At 43.4% G+C, this 16,012-nt stretch overlaps 1 protein-coding gene across 1 annotated transcript in view; it reads right to left on the bottom strand.

The window, feature by feature from the left end:
- Window positions 1–6,463, bottom strand: part of DPP10 (dipeptidyl peptidase like 10) — a 362,759-nt gene extending 356,296 nt beyond the window's left edge. Inside the window, exon 1 of the mRNA XM_422126.8 lies at window positions 6,185–6,463. Within this exon, the coding sequence (XP_422126.5) occupies window positions 6,185–6,247 (63 nt within the window). The 5' untranslated portion in view covers window positions 6,248–6,463. The remainder of the gene's footprint in view (window positions 1–6,184) is intronic.
- Between the last annotated feature and the right edge of the window lie 9,549 nt (window positions 6,464–16,012).

The raw sequence follows: 16,012 nt of genomic DNA on the forward strand, positions 1-16,012 counted from the left end.
CACAGGGACAAAGCCACAGTCTGTCCCCTCCAGTCTGACCTATCTCAGGCCACAGTCATTCACTTGGAATTGCTGGAGTTGGAAGGGACCCCTTAAAGGCCATCTGTTCCAACTTCAAATTGAGCAGGGACACCTTCAGCTCAATCAGGTGCTCAGAGCCCCATCCAGACTGAGGCTTGCATCTCTCTTATGCAAATAACCTACAAATATTTGCAGAAATCTTCCATCCACCTCCAGAATGGAAACAGTTAAATGGCACTTTGTCTCAATTCCATGAGAAAACTCAAACAAAAAGGAGCTTAATCTCTTCCTGGCTGTTACCATCAGAGGTCACAGAGCTCATGAGTCTGCCCCAAGCCCCAGTTTTCAGCTTCACCCAGTAGACACTGACTCCTGTACCAAAAAGGTCAACTAAGTGATTATTGACATACGCATAAATTGCAGCAGGAAAACTTTTAATCAATTGCTGCAGTGCTGTTAAGATGCTTTTATGGGTTCAGATTAGCAGGAGAGGGCAAAAAGGATCCTTGCAAGCAGCAGAAACCAATATGTCCCAGAAGGGGATGATGCACTGCCATTTCCTTCCACCCTTACGGAGGAGGAAGGTTAGGACAGAGATTTGATACACAGTTTGTCCTGCTACTCAGCAGCACATACTGGGTGGGCTTCAGTGTACCCTTTCTCTGCTATTCCCCAGCCCCTGCCCAAACCCCATGCTTTAGCCAGGTAAGTATATACACACACATATAAAGAAAAGTCAGGAAAAACAAAGGTAGGGCTTGGCTCTCACTTTCGCACACATGGATCTGTAAAAGCTATTTTTTTAAAGCAACGCTCACTTCTGCAGGTCACCTCTACAGCAAATATGAAGAGAAATGTTTGTGGCATTAATCCTGCACTGACAGACAGATGTGGCCTTCAAGCTGAGTAAGTGTTCAGAGCTCTTAAGGGAAGAAAATAAGTGATTTCTTTTAGATATATAGCTTAATTGGGAAGTCAGGGATTCTCCTGCCTAAGCAATTGATTTCACAAAAGAAGAAAGTTTATTTCAGAATATAAACCTGCTGTTCATCTCTAATGCCCAGGGAAAAATAAGCTGTGGGATAGATGCTTGCCTCATACTGGCTGAAACCACGGGTCTCAGTGCATAAATAAGGCTGATAAGCTAACAGCATTTAAACAAAGCTTCTTCGTGCCTTGAGTGTGCAGGGCACACCGAGGAGTTGGGTCACTTGCTGTCATTTCCTCCAGAACAGGAGGGCTCAGCCCCCAGCAGTGACATCTGACAGTTTTAGAGACCACTTTCCCTTCAGCTTAGCAGGCTTTGGTTGTGGAATCACACAGCACGTGATATCGAATTCTCAAGCTGCAGGAAAATAAAGCAACCTAAACGCCATCCTTTAATATAATAGCATCAATTTGTCCATGCTTAGCAAGCCATTGGGCACCTTCACATCTGCTGCTGTAAATCACAGGAGCACGCATGTTCCTGTTAACCAAATAGCTTTCATTTTCATCTCTCTGCAACTGTGTTAACACAAAAATGTGTCAAATCTGTGAGCGGAAGTGTCACTAAATTACTATATCTGACATCATTTACACACAAAGGCAGCTCAGCTTTCGCAAGAAGCAATGGGCTTCCTGTTATTACTGGAATATTCATTTTTATGAGCTGCATCAACCAAAACATTGCAAAAGAACTTTAAAACAACTTATTATTTTGAAGATAATAAGAAATTAATGCCTACATACCGCCATTGCCTCTCACAGTGCTAAACCACTACTGCACACGTAGCTACATTTGGGCCATGAGTACCAGGATAGCTTTTGTATGTGGAAAAACCTGTATGACTATGGACAACACTTTCCCAACTAACTTATTATTGTAACAGTTTCTGTTCCTACAAACACGTTTAGCTGGAAGACAGCATGCACATCTTATCGTGCTCAATTTAAGAACAAAATACTGAGCAAGGTAAGTGCAGAATTATCTTTATGTGTTTATAGTAGAACAGTTTTGGACTAAAGAGTGAGAAAGCTGAAGTTCCCTGTGATTTGGGGCTGTGAGTGATGGATGACACTTTCCTGAAAGGACACCATAATCTTAAGTGGTTCCTGAGAGAATCAGACTTAATGCTGTATTTCTAAGGTAATGATTTATAGTAGGAAAATTATTATATGATTACAACCCAAGAAAGTGCTAACCTATTATTAAATACAATTTACTGTAGTGTTCATGTGCTTTTGTGTATATTACTTTTACAATGAGTGCCTTCACTAAATTCCCAGCATTGTCGTTAAATTAGAAGCCATAAATTGCATATGTATTAGAATACCTTGGCATGCATGTGCATGACTATATAGTACACACATAAAATCTACAACATAGAAACGGTATACATAAGTACTTTGATATATGCACATACCAAACAGCTTCTCTCTAATTGCTCTTAAGTTCTTATAAAAAGAGATGGAAATTAAAATTAAAATTAAAATGTTTTGAAAAGTCTATTAACCATTGGTACATGCAAGGAACAGCCAACAAATAAAACCTGTCAGCAGGTCTGCAGCTGGCAAAACACAAATAAAACACACCAGCACCTCCTCTCAACCCAAATTCAATCAAAACCAGTTCACTGGATGATATGGATGCAGAGGACCCCAAGATATTTTCAGGGAACAGGACTCATAAAGGTGCCTGGAGCACTTCTATCAAGTTCCACCATTGATGTTCCCTAACTGCTTGCTACATACTTCCAGGGAGAGTCTGGTGAACAAGATAATCACAAGGGCACCCACCTAACACCTACAAAAACAGAAATATCTACTTTCTTCTGAAGCTGGATTTTGAGACAGACGCTCCCAGCAGCTGGGCACAAGCTGGTACCACCTGGCACGGCAATGTTCTTGTCCATTAGTTTTTAAAGTATCGCTTTCTTATTCTTATATATTATTAAGCTGCCATCAACTTCCATCCTAACAATATCCCTTGTGCCCTTTGTTATACATTATCCTGGATAACGTATAATTGTATGTTTGCTGAGATTGTCTGTTAGTGACTCAGTTCTGATGTAACGGATTTCAAACCGCTCCCGTTTTTGGGGATTCATTTCCCAAAAAGCTGATAGACCCGAACCATTCCCACACATGCACAAAGCCTATTTCATACACACCCTGCGGCCATGCAGAGATGAAGTTTCCTGATGTCTCGACATGAAAAGCATGACTGAGATGTTACCTTCTTGTAAATAAGCACTATCAATAGTGAAACTGCCAGTACACCACTATTCATCCATTCCTGAGTGTTAAAACATGACTACAACATATCCAAAATGTAAATTTCCTGATGACGTGCCCCAGATGCTGCTGAATGCTGCTGCAGAATTTCTGCTGAGGGCAGATCTGCATTTGTCTTTTATAGTTTACAATCTAAAAGCTAATGAATAAATAAAAGTGAAAGGAAGGCAAAGAAGGGAGAGCGCAAGGGTATAACATACATATTATATTACACAGTAATTACGTGCTTCTGAGATGCCAATTAGTAACTCCTGCCATGATCCAGCTCACAGCCAGATCGATACGAGGTGGATAAAGGCAGAGAGCCATGAGCTGGTAGGGAATGTTTTACTATTAGAGAACATGGAAAACCACAGCAATATTTGCTTAACTCTTTTGTTGTTGTTGTTGTTAAGTGCAAATCATAGTCCTGACTCTGTTAAAAGCAAGGCATAAGTATTTCTCTTCTGTCGTACCCATAATTTCTGTGCAAATGTTTGATTTGAAAGACTTTCTAATGCTAAGAATTCTTTCCTATCTTCAGTTATTTTTTTCCTTTTTTTTTCCCCCCTCCAACAAGGCAAACTACTTTAACAGACATTTCCTCCGTGGCAGAATCAATCAATCAATCATTTGGCCATTTGTACAATATCAGTGTGCTCAGCAGCAGCGTGATGCTCCTGGAAGACCTAAACTGCTCACAGCATTGACATGGGGAACTGAGAGCATACAGAATAAAGCCAGGTTCATTGCCTGGGGGGCTGCTGGGCTCCAGGCTGCAGCCACACAGCAGTGAGGTGGGTGTTCAGTGTTTCCATCCAGACCCTACAAGTTTGTGTTACAGCTCTCAGAGTGAAGGATCATTACTCACAGTGGTGCCAGCCAGGTGGTAAGAGATGCGGTCCTTTCCAAAAAGCTGCAAAAAGGCTTAGAGGTAAGAGGCAGCTTTGGGAGATTTTGTATTTTATCCCAATGGTTGGCTATCTTTGGGCTGCTTTTTTTTTTTTTCCCCCTGGGTTACATCAGATTTCCTCTGTCAGCTCACTGCTGTGTTGCTACTCTGGTTGCAGCACAGCCCATCCCCAGGGCTCTGAGATGCAGACACAGCTCCCCTCACTCAGCACAGATGAGGGGAGAGCATCAGAATGCACCCACATACTGGGAGAGTGCCCCCGTGCCTTTGTGGGATGGCTCAAAAGTTCCCATAGACATGGAGAAGTAACGTTACGTTAATTATAACACGCAGGAGCTGAGATGTCATTAGGTCCTGATTGGAGAGAAACATAAATGATAACAAAAAGAGGGGAAAAAAAGGAGGGCTTCTAAAGTTCTCATTCCAGTAGGTGTGAAGTTTTCATGTAACCTTTTTCTCTTTCATTTTCATAATTTCTGGAATTAATGCTATTTCTTGCCCAGGTACAATTAATACACAATTTCTACCTGTCTGGTCACTAATAACATAGTTTAGAAATAATTTACAATGTGACGCCCCCATTACCACAGGGCAGTTCCTACCCGTCATACAGGCTATCTTTGGCAGTAGCCACCTGCTTAGCATGAAAGCACTTGAAACTATTTATCAAGAGCATTTTACACCTGACACATTGAATTAAGAGCAGGAAAATGAGATGGTTTTCTAATGGCATCAGTATTACTGTGCTAGTTGTAAAATGGACTCGTGTCTCAGAGGCTCCGATTCATGTTCTCCCTTTTTGAAGACTATTGACTTGCCTGAGTTGGGTTTTTTGTTTTCGTTCTTTTTGTTAATGGTATATTGATATTCGCTGTTGCTGTTTGTCGTTGCTTTGCCTTAGAAGTCCCGTCAAGTGAATTTAATAAACATTACTGCCAGTGAAAAATTAGCATTGGCTGCAGCAAACGTAGGAGAGGAATGCTGCCCAGAGCACGGCCACTTCACACGGGTCCCCGTACTTCCAGGGACAGATCACAGAGGATGAAGTGATTTAACATTAAATACGCTGAGCCTTTGAAGTGGGCCAGGGCGACTGCAATTCATCACTTCCAGTGACCTTGGACATTTCAGCATGAAATAACTGGCTGCTTATGGTACGATGGATATGATTATGCACTACCAAGCGGTCATTAGAGCCACAGGTCAATCCCACTCCCTCCACAAGCCTACGGCATCCTTCATTACCAATTATATGCCATGAACTGCCAAGCAGCCTATATGGAAACGACGGTGCCAACAGCAGCTTTACACCTCTAATCCCTTCTTGCCTCTCAATTTCTGCTCCCAACTGGATAACGCCCCGCTAACGGTCTGCTTGCTCCAACAATGCGACAGGACCAGCAGCCTGATCCCATGCAGCCCCCGCAGAGCTTTGGGGGAACTTCTCAGCCTTTCTCATCTTTTTATGTTAACAACATTAAAAGCACAGGGTTTCTCTACGTTACATTTTTACTGGGAATCGATCATCAAATGCAGGGCTGCTGTGTTATCAGGCTATTTCCAGAAAATAAAAAAATAAAGTAACAAAGCACTTATCTCATACAGCGACGGTTTTCAGTGAACACAAATCTGTTTGGGGATTTCATTTCACGTTGCAGAGAGCGGCGCAGAGGCTCAGAAGCACCTTCCGATCGATGCAAGGCGGGGTGCCGGGCACGGGGCAGAGAGAAGCGACCATCCTGCCCACCATCCCGGTGACCTCCCGGCCGGTTCTGTCCGCTCACTGCCACACCAACCCCATCGGGATCCTTAAACTACAGCCTTCCCCCGAGCACCGCTGCTGGGAAGGCTGCAGCCCTCAGCCCCTCCGGGCAAACTTTGGGCGGGAACCGGACACAGAGATGGAGCAGCTGCTGCCCCTCAGCCGCCCAACCGCGGCCCGGGGAGAACTTTCTCCTCTCCCGGAGCCCCCCTCCCCGCCCGACCGGGCCTTACCTTAGCGGCCCTGGAGGAGTGGCACTGCACCTGGTGGTGGGACACCGTCGCCGTCTGGTTCATGATGCCGGGCTGCCGCTCCGCACCTCGGAACCGTGCCGGTCTGAACCGGGTTGGGAGCGCCACGAGCCGCCGCCTCGTCCGGGCGGAGCGTGCAGCCCCCTGGCAGAGCTCAGCACGCCGCTGTGCTGCCCGGAGTCGGCTCGCGGCCAAAAGTTCCCTCGCAGCGCTCCCTCCGGTGCCGCCGCTCCCCTCGGGCTGACTGCGGCTCCCAGCAGCAGCGGCACGCGAGCGTCAGCGCGCTGAGAGGCGCGAGCAGCGGCGTGACCGCCATCGCCGGCGCACATGGGATGCCAGCAGCCCCCGGGCTTTGGGAGGCATTGCAGCGGCTCCACGCTCTGCTCCCCTTCCGCAATCGTTGCGGCTCTGGCTGCGCTTCTGCCCGACTAACTTTCTGCGCGGGTGGTTGGGGTGCGGATTTAAAGCTTTCCCCGGCAGCCACCAAATACTCCTCCGCGGCTGCAGCCCCGAGCTGGAACCACAGCCAGAGGACTGTGATAGGGCACACAGCGCTCTGCAGGGAGGTAGAAACAAAATCACAACAACAAAGATACGTTCAGCGTTTCCAGTTGTGCTTTGGGCAGCTCAATGAGGTCCTGTGTAGGCATTTGTCCCAACTAAGTGCCTGCCCAGAGCTGCGGGTGGTGGGCTGTGGCCATCACACCTGGAATTCTATACCTGCAACGACAGACAGATGGGCAAGCTGGGAGTTTGCTGCTACCAGGGCTACAAAACCCTCTAACGGCTGTAGGGCCCCTGAGCCACACCTGTAACACTCATCTGACTTCAGCTGTCGGCCTGAGCTCCTTCAGGTGGGGCTCGTTGTCAGAAGATTGGACTTTCTCAGAAGGAAAAACTCCTTAAAATCATCTCAGATCCAATCTCTCCAAACTAAAGCTTCATTTTGCACGCCTCCGTTTAGACTCAAAGTCATCTTCAATGGAAGCCAACCACGGAGGGAAGGGGTGCTGGGAGGGTCCCCACATTCCCAGCTCCTGGGCCAGACACGGTCACCTCCAGGCTCTGCATTGGGGCTGGCTGCCCGCCCGCCCTGTTTGCATTAACCTCCTTCACCTTATTGGATTTATTGGATTTTGAGCAATAAAAAAACACACTTAGCAAGCATAACAGGCTGAGCAGTGCTTTCTCACCCCCCTCCTTCATAAACAGACAGGAGTGAAGCTTTAATGGGTACAGTCTAGAGGGAGGTGTCCCTGCCCATAACAGGGGGTTGGAACTAGGTGATCTTAAAGGTCCCTTCCAACCCAAACCATTCTATGATGGCTCAGAAGACTGAACTCACACCTTGTTCAGTTGGAGCTATGGATATTTATAAGCTCCCATGAGAACTTTGTGTAAAGTTGGGTTTTTTTTTCTTGTTGTTATGCTTCCCAGTGGCTGACCTGTGTGAGCCACAAAAGCAGTTTTAAGCCAACACAGAAATCTTTTCCTCAGTAAGATAACAAAATAAGCAGTGTAGGTAAAAAGCTGCCAAAGGGAGAGAGATGAGATCAATAATTTGCTGGCATTGTTTTTAAATGAACTTCTACACATTTTAATTTACCTCCTCCTAAGGAGGACAGGTGCTGCTGATTAACCTCCTGCTCCTACCAGCTGTGATCTAATGGTGGCATGAACCCACCCCGGGGGCTCAGGAGTTGTAACAACTCATCAGTGCACCATTCATCATTGCAAGTTATCTCAGAAACACCCTGGATCAGTAGGGTGGGCTTCTGTGAGGTGCCAGTTGCCATCCTCCAGTGCTGCCATTCCCCTCCACCCCTCGGCTGCTGCTAATCCTCCTCTGTGAGTAATCCTCTTTGGGATCAGCTGCGTACTGCCACTCATGCTGGCTGTTAGCTGCCAATGCAAGTCCCCACATCAGAGCTGCAAAGAGCTTTTTAAAAATTTCAGCACCTTTAGGGCACAATTAAATAACTGAGTGATTACTGGAATATTAAAGCTGTGAGTAAATGATTCTCGTACATCCTGCAATGGAGCCAGTGGTACCTGCTGGTGTTGGAGCTGCACTTCAACACTTGGGATGGACTTCATTCCTAAATATTTAAGAAAAGAGTAAAGAAACCAGCAATATCTACCAGGAAAATTAAGGAAACTCTCCAGAAATTTTAAATGAAGAGAAAATCCCCATTCCTGCTGGGACGCCCTGCCTGCCCCGAGGTCCTTCCGTGGGACATAGTGTTCTCCAGGGCCCTGACTGCTATCCCAGCCCTGCCCTCACTGCTGTGAGGGCTCCTCACACAGTTGCCTGGCCATGTGCTCCCCTGCCTCCTGCTTGCTGAATGTTATTTTCTTTCAGAAATACCCCAAGCCCTTTCTTCATTTTTTCTGAGCTCTGTGTCCCGGATTACAGTGTATGATTGCTGTTCTCAGAAATAAATGAATCAGATTCTATATTGGTAATTAGGTATACTTCATCACAGCATGTTTTCCCACAGCTCTTTGCTTTCTTTTCTTTTCCACGCAAGTCCATCAAATTCCCTTTTACTACTGTTCCACACTGCTGCTCCTGTGCTCACAGATATTGGCAGCTATCGGCAGGAGCAAACTCATCTAACTCACAGTGCTCATGATCAGATTGCAGACTTCTCTGTTCGTACACCACAATGTGTTAATGTCAGCAGGGATGCTGGCACTGGAACACTATGCTACTTCAAGGTGCTGTCCTTGTCATTGTATGTGTTTCCATGCCTTTTATCACCCCCAAACTCCATCACAGTTTACCATCATTGAGTTCTGAGGGGTTTTGAGCATCATTCATTGCTGTTTTGAACAAACCCAAGGCAAATTTACACTGTTGCTAAAAGGTATGCTTTAAACTTATAACATTCAGTTCAATACATGGATCTGATGAAGGAACCAGGACCTCCCAGTAGATGTTCCTGGTTTGTACAAACCAACATCCATAGAAGAGTATAGACAGATATGTTACATTTGCTTTCTGCTCTTACACACTACGTTTGCTTTAAGAGAATTCAGTTAGATGAAATATTTTTGCCTCTCCTTAGAAACAAAAGATAGACTCAAATGCTCCATACCTGCACACCGATTCCATCAATTAGTTTTCTGTACCAGTTCAGGTGCACAGTGTAAAATAACAGCCAAAACATTAAAAAGCCCTCCCTGTTACAACGATAACAAGTTATTTCAGCTAGACTTTGCCTGCAAGCATGGGCTGTCCACAAAACAGGCTCATCAAATCTCTGTATCACTGACTTGTATGGAATGAAATCCAGCAAATAATCAATCTTCTTTGATCTCACATGACGTCTGTAGCAGACCCCGGGAGGAGTAGACTCCAACTTACTGTTTTAGTAAAGAGTTTTCTCATTCATTTAGCCTTGTATCTGCAGGAGCTACTGCATTACAGAAAGGTGAGCTGACAGATTTGAGAAGTAGATCTAATTTCGTGCATAACTATTACTCACACTGCTAACAGGATTCAATATTTCTACCACCAGAAAGCTCCAGGCTGAGTAATGGTTCTGTACACCTGTAGATTTGCAGGAATGCAGCTCACCATCTCCCTGCCTGCAAGCACTGCAATGTTCCCATGTTTATTGCACAGCACTCAGGAGCTGTCACAAAACACTGGAGACAGGCCAGAAGTTGTGTTAAGTGTCTTTCTGTACCAGTTTATGCTTCTTTAAGCATTAAAATCTTGCTTGCTGTGGAAAACACTGAACTTCATGCAGAACACTTAGTCTGCATGAACATGACAGCTCTGTCCATCGCTGGTCCTCTGTGGCTGTTTGTGCTCACTGAGGATGGGTCCGCACCCAAAATCCACTGTCAAGTGGGGCTTTAGTAAGGGTTCCAGACTGGGACACCTACTAAAATGAAATGTTAAGCAAGACCAAGGGTACTGGTCTAAGTAGGATCCTCTCCTTTATCTTCAATGTAAGGACAAGGGTCAACCAAGAGGCAACCACAATCCTCGTTGTAGCTAAGCCTCTGATACCTCATACAAATTCCCACCCTCAGACCATGGTCGGTCTTTGAAGTATGTATATACCTTATAAATAGCCCTGCAAAATTGTCAAGGCATCACCAAGCTTATTACAGCACAACCTGTTCTGATCCAGCCTTTTGTTTCCTCAACATGGAGATGTCCCTCATGATCCCTTCCGCACCTGAGCTGAAAGATTCCACAAAATTCATCCTGAGCCGTTGTGTTGGGCTGACAAATTTTACCCCAAGCTGTTTGTATGTGGAAGAAGCATCCTATCATCAGTTGGCAATAAATCTGGAATGAAAAAAAAAAAAAACTGAAAAGAAAGAAAGATTGCATATTTAAAGGGTTTGAAGTTTTAATTAATAGTTTGTAACTATGGAGACTGAAGTGGAGAAAGAGGTTTTTTTGCATTAGAACCCGGAGGCTGCAGGAAAGAGTGATGCTTTTTCCAGATTAAACAAAAACAGAAGAGTTTAATGACAACAACAACAACAAAAGAGAAAGAGAGCAAGAAGCAGCAAATTGGCTGCTACAGTCCCTCTGCTTCAACTATCTGTGTTAACAGAAGCCTAAGCAAAATTTTAGAGGCATGCTATCAGCTATAGATGTAAGAAAATCTTTAAAGGAAAAGTACTGAAACCATAATTATTCACAACACTATGCTTCAGTGCTACTGAAAAACAGCAACACTCGCTCTTCCTTCTTTCAAATATAAAGCTAGTAACACAGAAAGTGATGGATTTTCTGTAGATGAAAGATAATCTACAATCAATTAAACATTTTCCCTAAAACAAGGTAAAGAAACAAGAAATGGTTACCATCGGAAATTAAAAGATGCTTTTTCTACTCAACTGAAAATTTCTTTCCCCTACAGGACACACATTCCTGTCTCCCCACTTTAAAGATGCTTTCACAAGACTCTGAGAATGCTATGGAAGGCCTCCAACTCATTGCCACATGTAGGAAATAGCTAATGAGTGATTACTCTTCTGGCCTATTCTTTCCTCAGAGTATTTATGTCTTGGTTGGGCATAGATTGTATAGGTGTTTCTTTGTCGCATCTGAAGCCATCATTTTAATTAAAATGGATGAAAGATGGGACAGCAGAAACCCTGCTGGAGGGCCTGTGAGTCTGACTGCACCACTCATTAGAGAGGCAATAAACTTCACATTTTAGATGCAATCCTTGTCATGGGACTACTAAGATGAGTGTGGGGTTGATGTCCAGGACTTAGGTTTTTTTGCTTCCGATGCTTGCAGGCATAAACGAAGCATGCTTCTCAAAGAGAGTCCTCTTCTCTGTGCATAACATTTCATCAGATGTGTGATGTGTTTTCAGTAAGGAAACGTTTATATTCCTTCTCTCTCTTTTCAATCACAAGTCTGTCAGTCACAAGACCCCACTGCTCAGCCATCGTGACTGCTGCCACACTGCAGCTGACAGGCTGTGGAAGTTTTGGCTGCCCCAGATCACTCTGAACATTTTCATTTCTTTTTTTTTTGTTAGAATTATGGGGCATTTCCATCTCATTGCTGTGTACCAACCTACTTTCACACATATATATCAGTGAGTTTTAGAGACATCAAATACTGCACCCAACTAGTTAGGAAATACTACCTTGTCAGTGAGACACAGCACTGCTGCCAGCTGCTCATTCAGATTTCATTTAAACATGCACAGAAATCATTTCTTTATACTTTAGCATCCTTTTTTTTGTATTCCAGTTACAAAAAGCACTATGGGGCATCTTCTCTTTGCAGTGAACCACTGTGTCTTTCAATGGAAATTACACTTGGTGGCACAACACTTAAACAATCCAGGAAACAGAAGACAAGATTGGAATGGTTTCTTCTCTCCCTTGGGCTTTAGAAAATCCCAGAGAAGTACTGAAACCTCCTGTGGGATGTAGAGGATTGGGAGGAATTTGCCATAGAGAACAAGCAATTTGTCAAAGACAACAAGTCATATGTGTGGTTATATATCCTACAGCAATTCTTCAACTTTCCAATAGCCAATGCCAGCAACTGCATCATCCTGTCTTCTGCTTAGGTGGAATGGTAACATTTATGCTTATTGTGGTGCTGGAGGCCTCTAATGACAGCTCCAATACCTGTAGGCAAGTGCTGTGCACTGCATTCACTTATAACTTCTAAGACAAATGCAACACATCCATCCTGCATGCACAATAAAAGACACCATCTCTAAACACATAATTCAGCCATTATTTTGATTTCAGTATATTTTCCATACCATTCTGAAAATACGTTTTTATTACAGAGCATGATTTGTCAAACGCTATTCTGGCAGGTGGAAGAAAAAGAGCAGAGAAATCAGAGCTGGCTTAACTAGGTTTATAAACCTGCTGTTTCAGCCTCAAAGATAAATTACACTGCGGGAGCACGTTCGCTAAGCATTCATGCTCTCCTTCTTGCCCTCCTACTTATGTTCAAAGAGTAGAATAGAAAAACATAAATCAAAGTCACAGAACATATTTCTTCTCCAATTCTGAAGCTGACATATCTCTATGCTGGAATCATAACCCCCCACAATACAAATAAAAAGCATGGCCCAGCAATCACCACTTAAAAAAAATAATTACAGGCAACAAAGTAATTTACACTTATCTAAAGCCTCTCACCCCAAGGATCCCAAAGCAATTTATACACAATACAGATGGGGCTGATATGAGAACAACAATGGCAGAGGGCTGTTTGGGAATTGAGGGACGAACAAAGGAGTTGATCCAACATTGCCCATCAGGTGTCATACCCAGCTTCATGAGGCGCTCATCCAAAGAGCTACCAGGAATAACACGTTCTTTTTGCAGGAGTCCCAACACTGTCAATAGCATGGGGCCATAGAGGTACAAACTGATCATTAACCATTAGTGTGAAACTGATGTTAGCTTCCTGATCCCCAAACCATAACCTCAAGGTGCTGGGTGAAAGGCACTGTGGGGAACGGCACTAATTAGTATTTCGGAAATTAACTTTGGTAATCCATTTACATTTTGAAGGCAGTTTTCACATGGAGAAGATATACTGGATCTCTCTATATTATGAGAGGAGTTTTGCATTTTTTTTCCTCAGTATTTGAAGCATGCACACAAAATTGTATAAGTCATTTACTTTGTAGTAAACTCACACTGGATTTCTTTTCCTTGTTCCTCTGCTTTTTTGAGGGGGATGAGTAGCAACAAGATGAATGTATTTATTTAATTAGATTAAGGTCCTCAGGAATTGTAAGTATTCAGTGTTACCCATTAAGAGACTGATACCAAAGAAAAAAGAAATAATAAATAGCAAACCTCATAATGAGACTGGTTTGAGCTACATTCTGACACTAATACCCAAATAGATGAGGACCATTTATTGTTCAGTTCTCATACTGCTTCAGTCTGGGGCTCACATCTTCATCAAGAGGCAAAAAACCATTTCCCTTAGCAGCTGCCCAGAGAAGCCATGCCTATGTACACCACCTGGGAGTCTCACCCAGCGCTCATTTGTTTCACCCATCCCAATTCCTTGACAAAGAGCTGCCGAGGGACTGGTCTGGGTCTGGAAATGCGTTACCCAAGTGTCACTGGCAGCCAACTCTTTCTCTCCCATCCTTTCCAGAACATCCAGAGCAGAAAAGAATTCAGAACTGGGTTGGGGAAAGTGAACAGAGGCAAAGGGAAAAAAAAATATTGGACTGAAAGAGTAAGATTCTGCAGTAAGTTCTGGCTAAAACAAGCTCTGTGGTCACCTGTACCGCTTACAGGAGTTAATTCCACAGTGCAGTCTTGTCTTGTGTTCATATATTTATGAAAATGATTTATTACACAGAGCTGTAGCTATAAGGAAGTGCATTAGATTACCCTGGTGGTTCTACAAATCTTTATCCATGGTTTCTCTGTTCTCTTGGCAGGCAGTTATTGCAAGAAGTTGGTCTGAAAATAGCAAGGATTTTGATTATCAGCACAACAGGTCTTGCACCAAGTTTGTAATTTAATACAGAATCACTACAGAGACCTGATAACATGAGAGTGCATTTGCCATTTGCTGTGTTTCTAATCATCACACACTGGTCTGGAAAGCCTTTCTAGGTGCACTGCTATAGCAGATGACCAAATAACAAAGTCCATTTCATAAATTGATAGATTGCTTTGTTCTGACACTTCATCTCATGTAGTTTTATTTCTAGTTACAGAAACTTGCAGCCAGTGGCCAGATGCATTCCTGATGGAAGTGTCTTTTACGCTCTCAGGATATTAAAGGATTGAAAAGGAAGGAAAAAGAGAGAGGTCCAAATGGTATCTTGCAGCCAAGAGGGAAATTTATTGTATTTGTTTTCTCCAAGAGAAAAGATTTTTTTAGAGAAGCTGAATTCTTCAAAGCTTCCCATGCTGAGTCCTGGCAGCCTCCAAAACATCAGGAGTTCTGGGAAGGAGCAAACATCACAATGCCAACAATACCCACTGAGGTACAATCAATAATGAATTTGGAGTATTCATGGTTGTATGGAAAGTGGTCTTCTGCAACCAACATGTTGTCTTGCCAATATAATACAAGCTCGGCCGTGCTGTTGGAATAAAAGTCTGTATCTCACTTGATTTGCTTCCAGAGATGCTCTAACAGTACAGAGCAGTAGGAGACTACGCTACAAATTTCACATTAAATGGATTAAAATTATAGAACTGATAGACCTTAAAACATAAATCTAAATGTAACTATCCGTCCTACTGCAGTGCTGCTGTACAGTTTGTATTTAGAAGAAGATAGAAGTGGTCATTAAATAAAATTTATAGTAACATTAAAAACTATTGATGTAGTCAGTAACATTGGGAACTCTCCAATTATGTAAATCAATCGACAGAGTAACATAGATTTTAAAAAAGCAAGATGTCAAATATTAAAGATCCTTAGAAGATGTGAAATAGGATGGTCAGAGATGCCAGCAATAAAATGACTCATCACAAGAAATCCCCAGAGAAATGTGACAGCCACCATTGAGAAGATGCCACAAAGAGAGAAAACTCAATCTGCCTGAGAGGAACTTCCTTCACATTTTTTAAAGGAGCTGTTGAAGAGACTGAAGAAAGTTAAGAGGAGAGCTGCAGGAATGAAGAAACAGTAGGATATGCAGTTCTTAGTGAGGTGCTCAGAAAGCTTAACCTCTTTAACTTCAGTACTCAGACAGCTGGACTAGAGGATCTTAATGGTCTTTTCCAACCTTAATGATTCTATGACTCTACATATTCAAAAGCAATACATATACGCATTTAACCTCCAAGAATGGGAAACTTAGAGAGAGATGAGAAATAGTTTCAATTGTATAAAACAAGTGTAACCATTCTTTACCAACGGCCAGGACCAGTGGTTGCAGGAGGAGGAGCAGGATCCATCAGGATGAGCACAGGACAGCCCAGAGGGACCCTCCCTCCCTGTGTTTTCAGGACCTTCCCTATGTTTTCAGGGTCTATAAGAATGCAAATGTCTTACAGCTCCCGCACTGCTGGGTAAACAGTTTGCCAGTGTGTTGTAAAGCATGTCCCCAAGGTAATACTCTTTCATTCCCTGTTAACTGTGTACCCAGCTTTACACAATTAATTAGGGAAGCGAAGACCTAGATTTTAAACCACTTAATTAATAAGGAATGAGCATTTAATGGCTATTCCTCTCAGACTGTTTAATTTAATGAGAGAACTTGCAAGAAAAAGAAGCAAGAAAAATTGATTTAGCGTATAACAAATTGCAGCAGAAAACAGAACTGCCTGACATGAACATATGCATCTATTTGCTGCTCGAGC

Source organism: Gallus gallus, chromosome 7 (assembly GCF_016699485.2).
Source record: "Gallus gallus isolate bGalGal1 chromosome 7, bGalGal1.mat.broiler.GRCg7b, whole genome shotgun sequence".
Classification (NCBI taxonomy): Eukaryota; Metazoa; Chordata; class Aves; order Galliformes; family Phasianidae; genus Gallus; species Gallus gallus.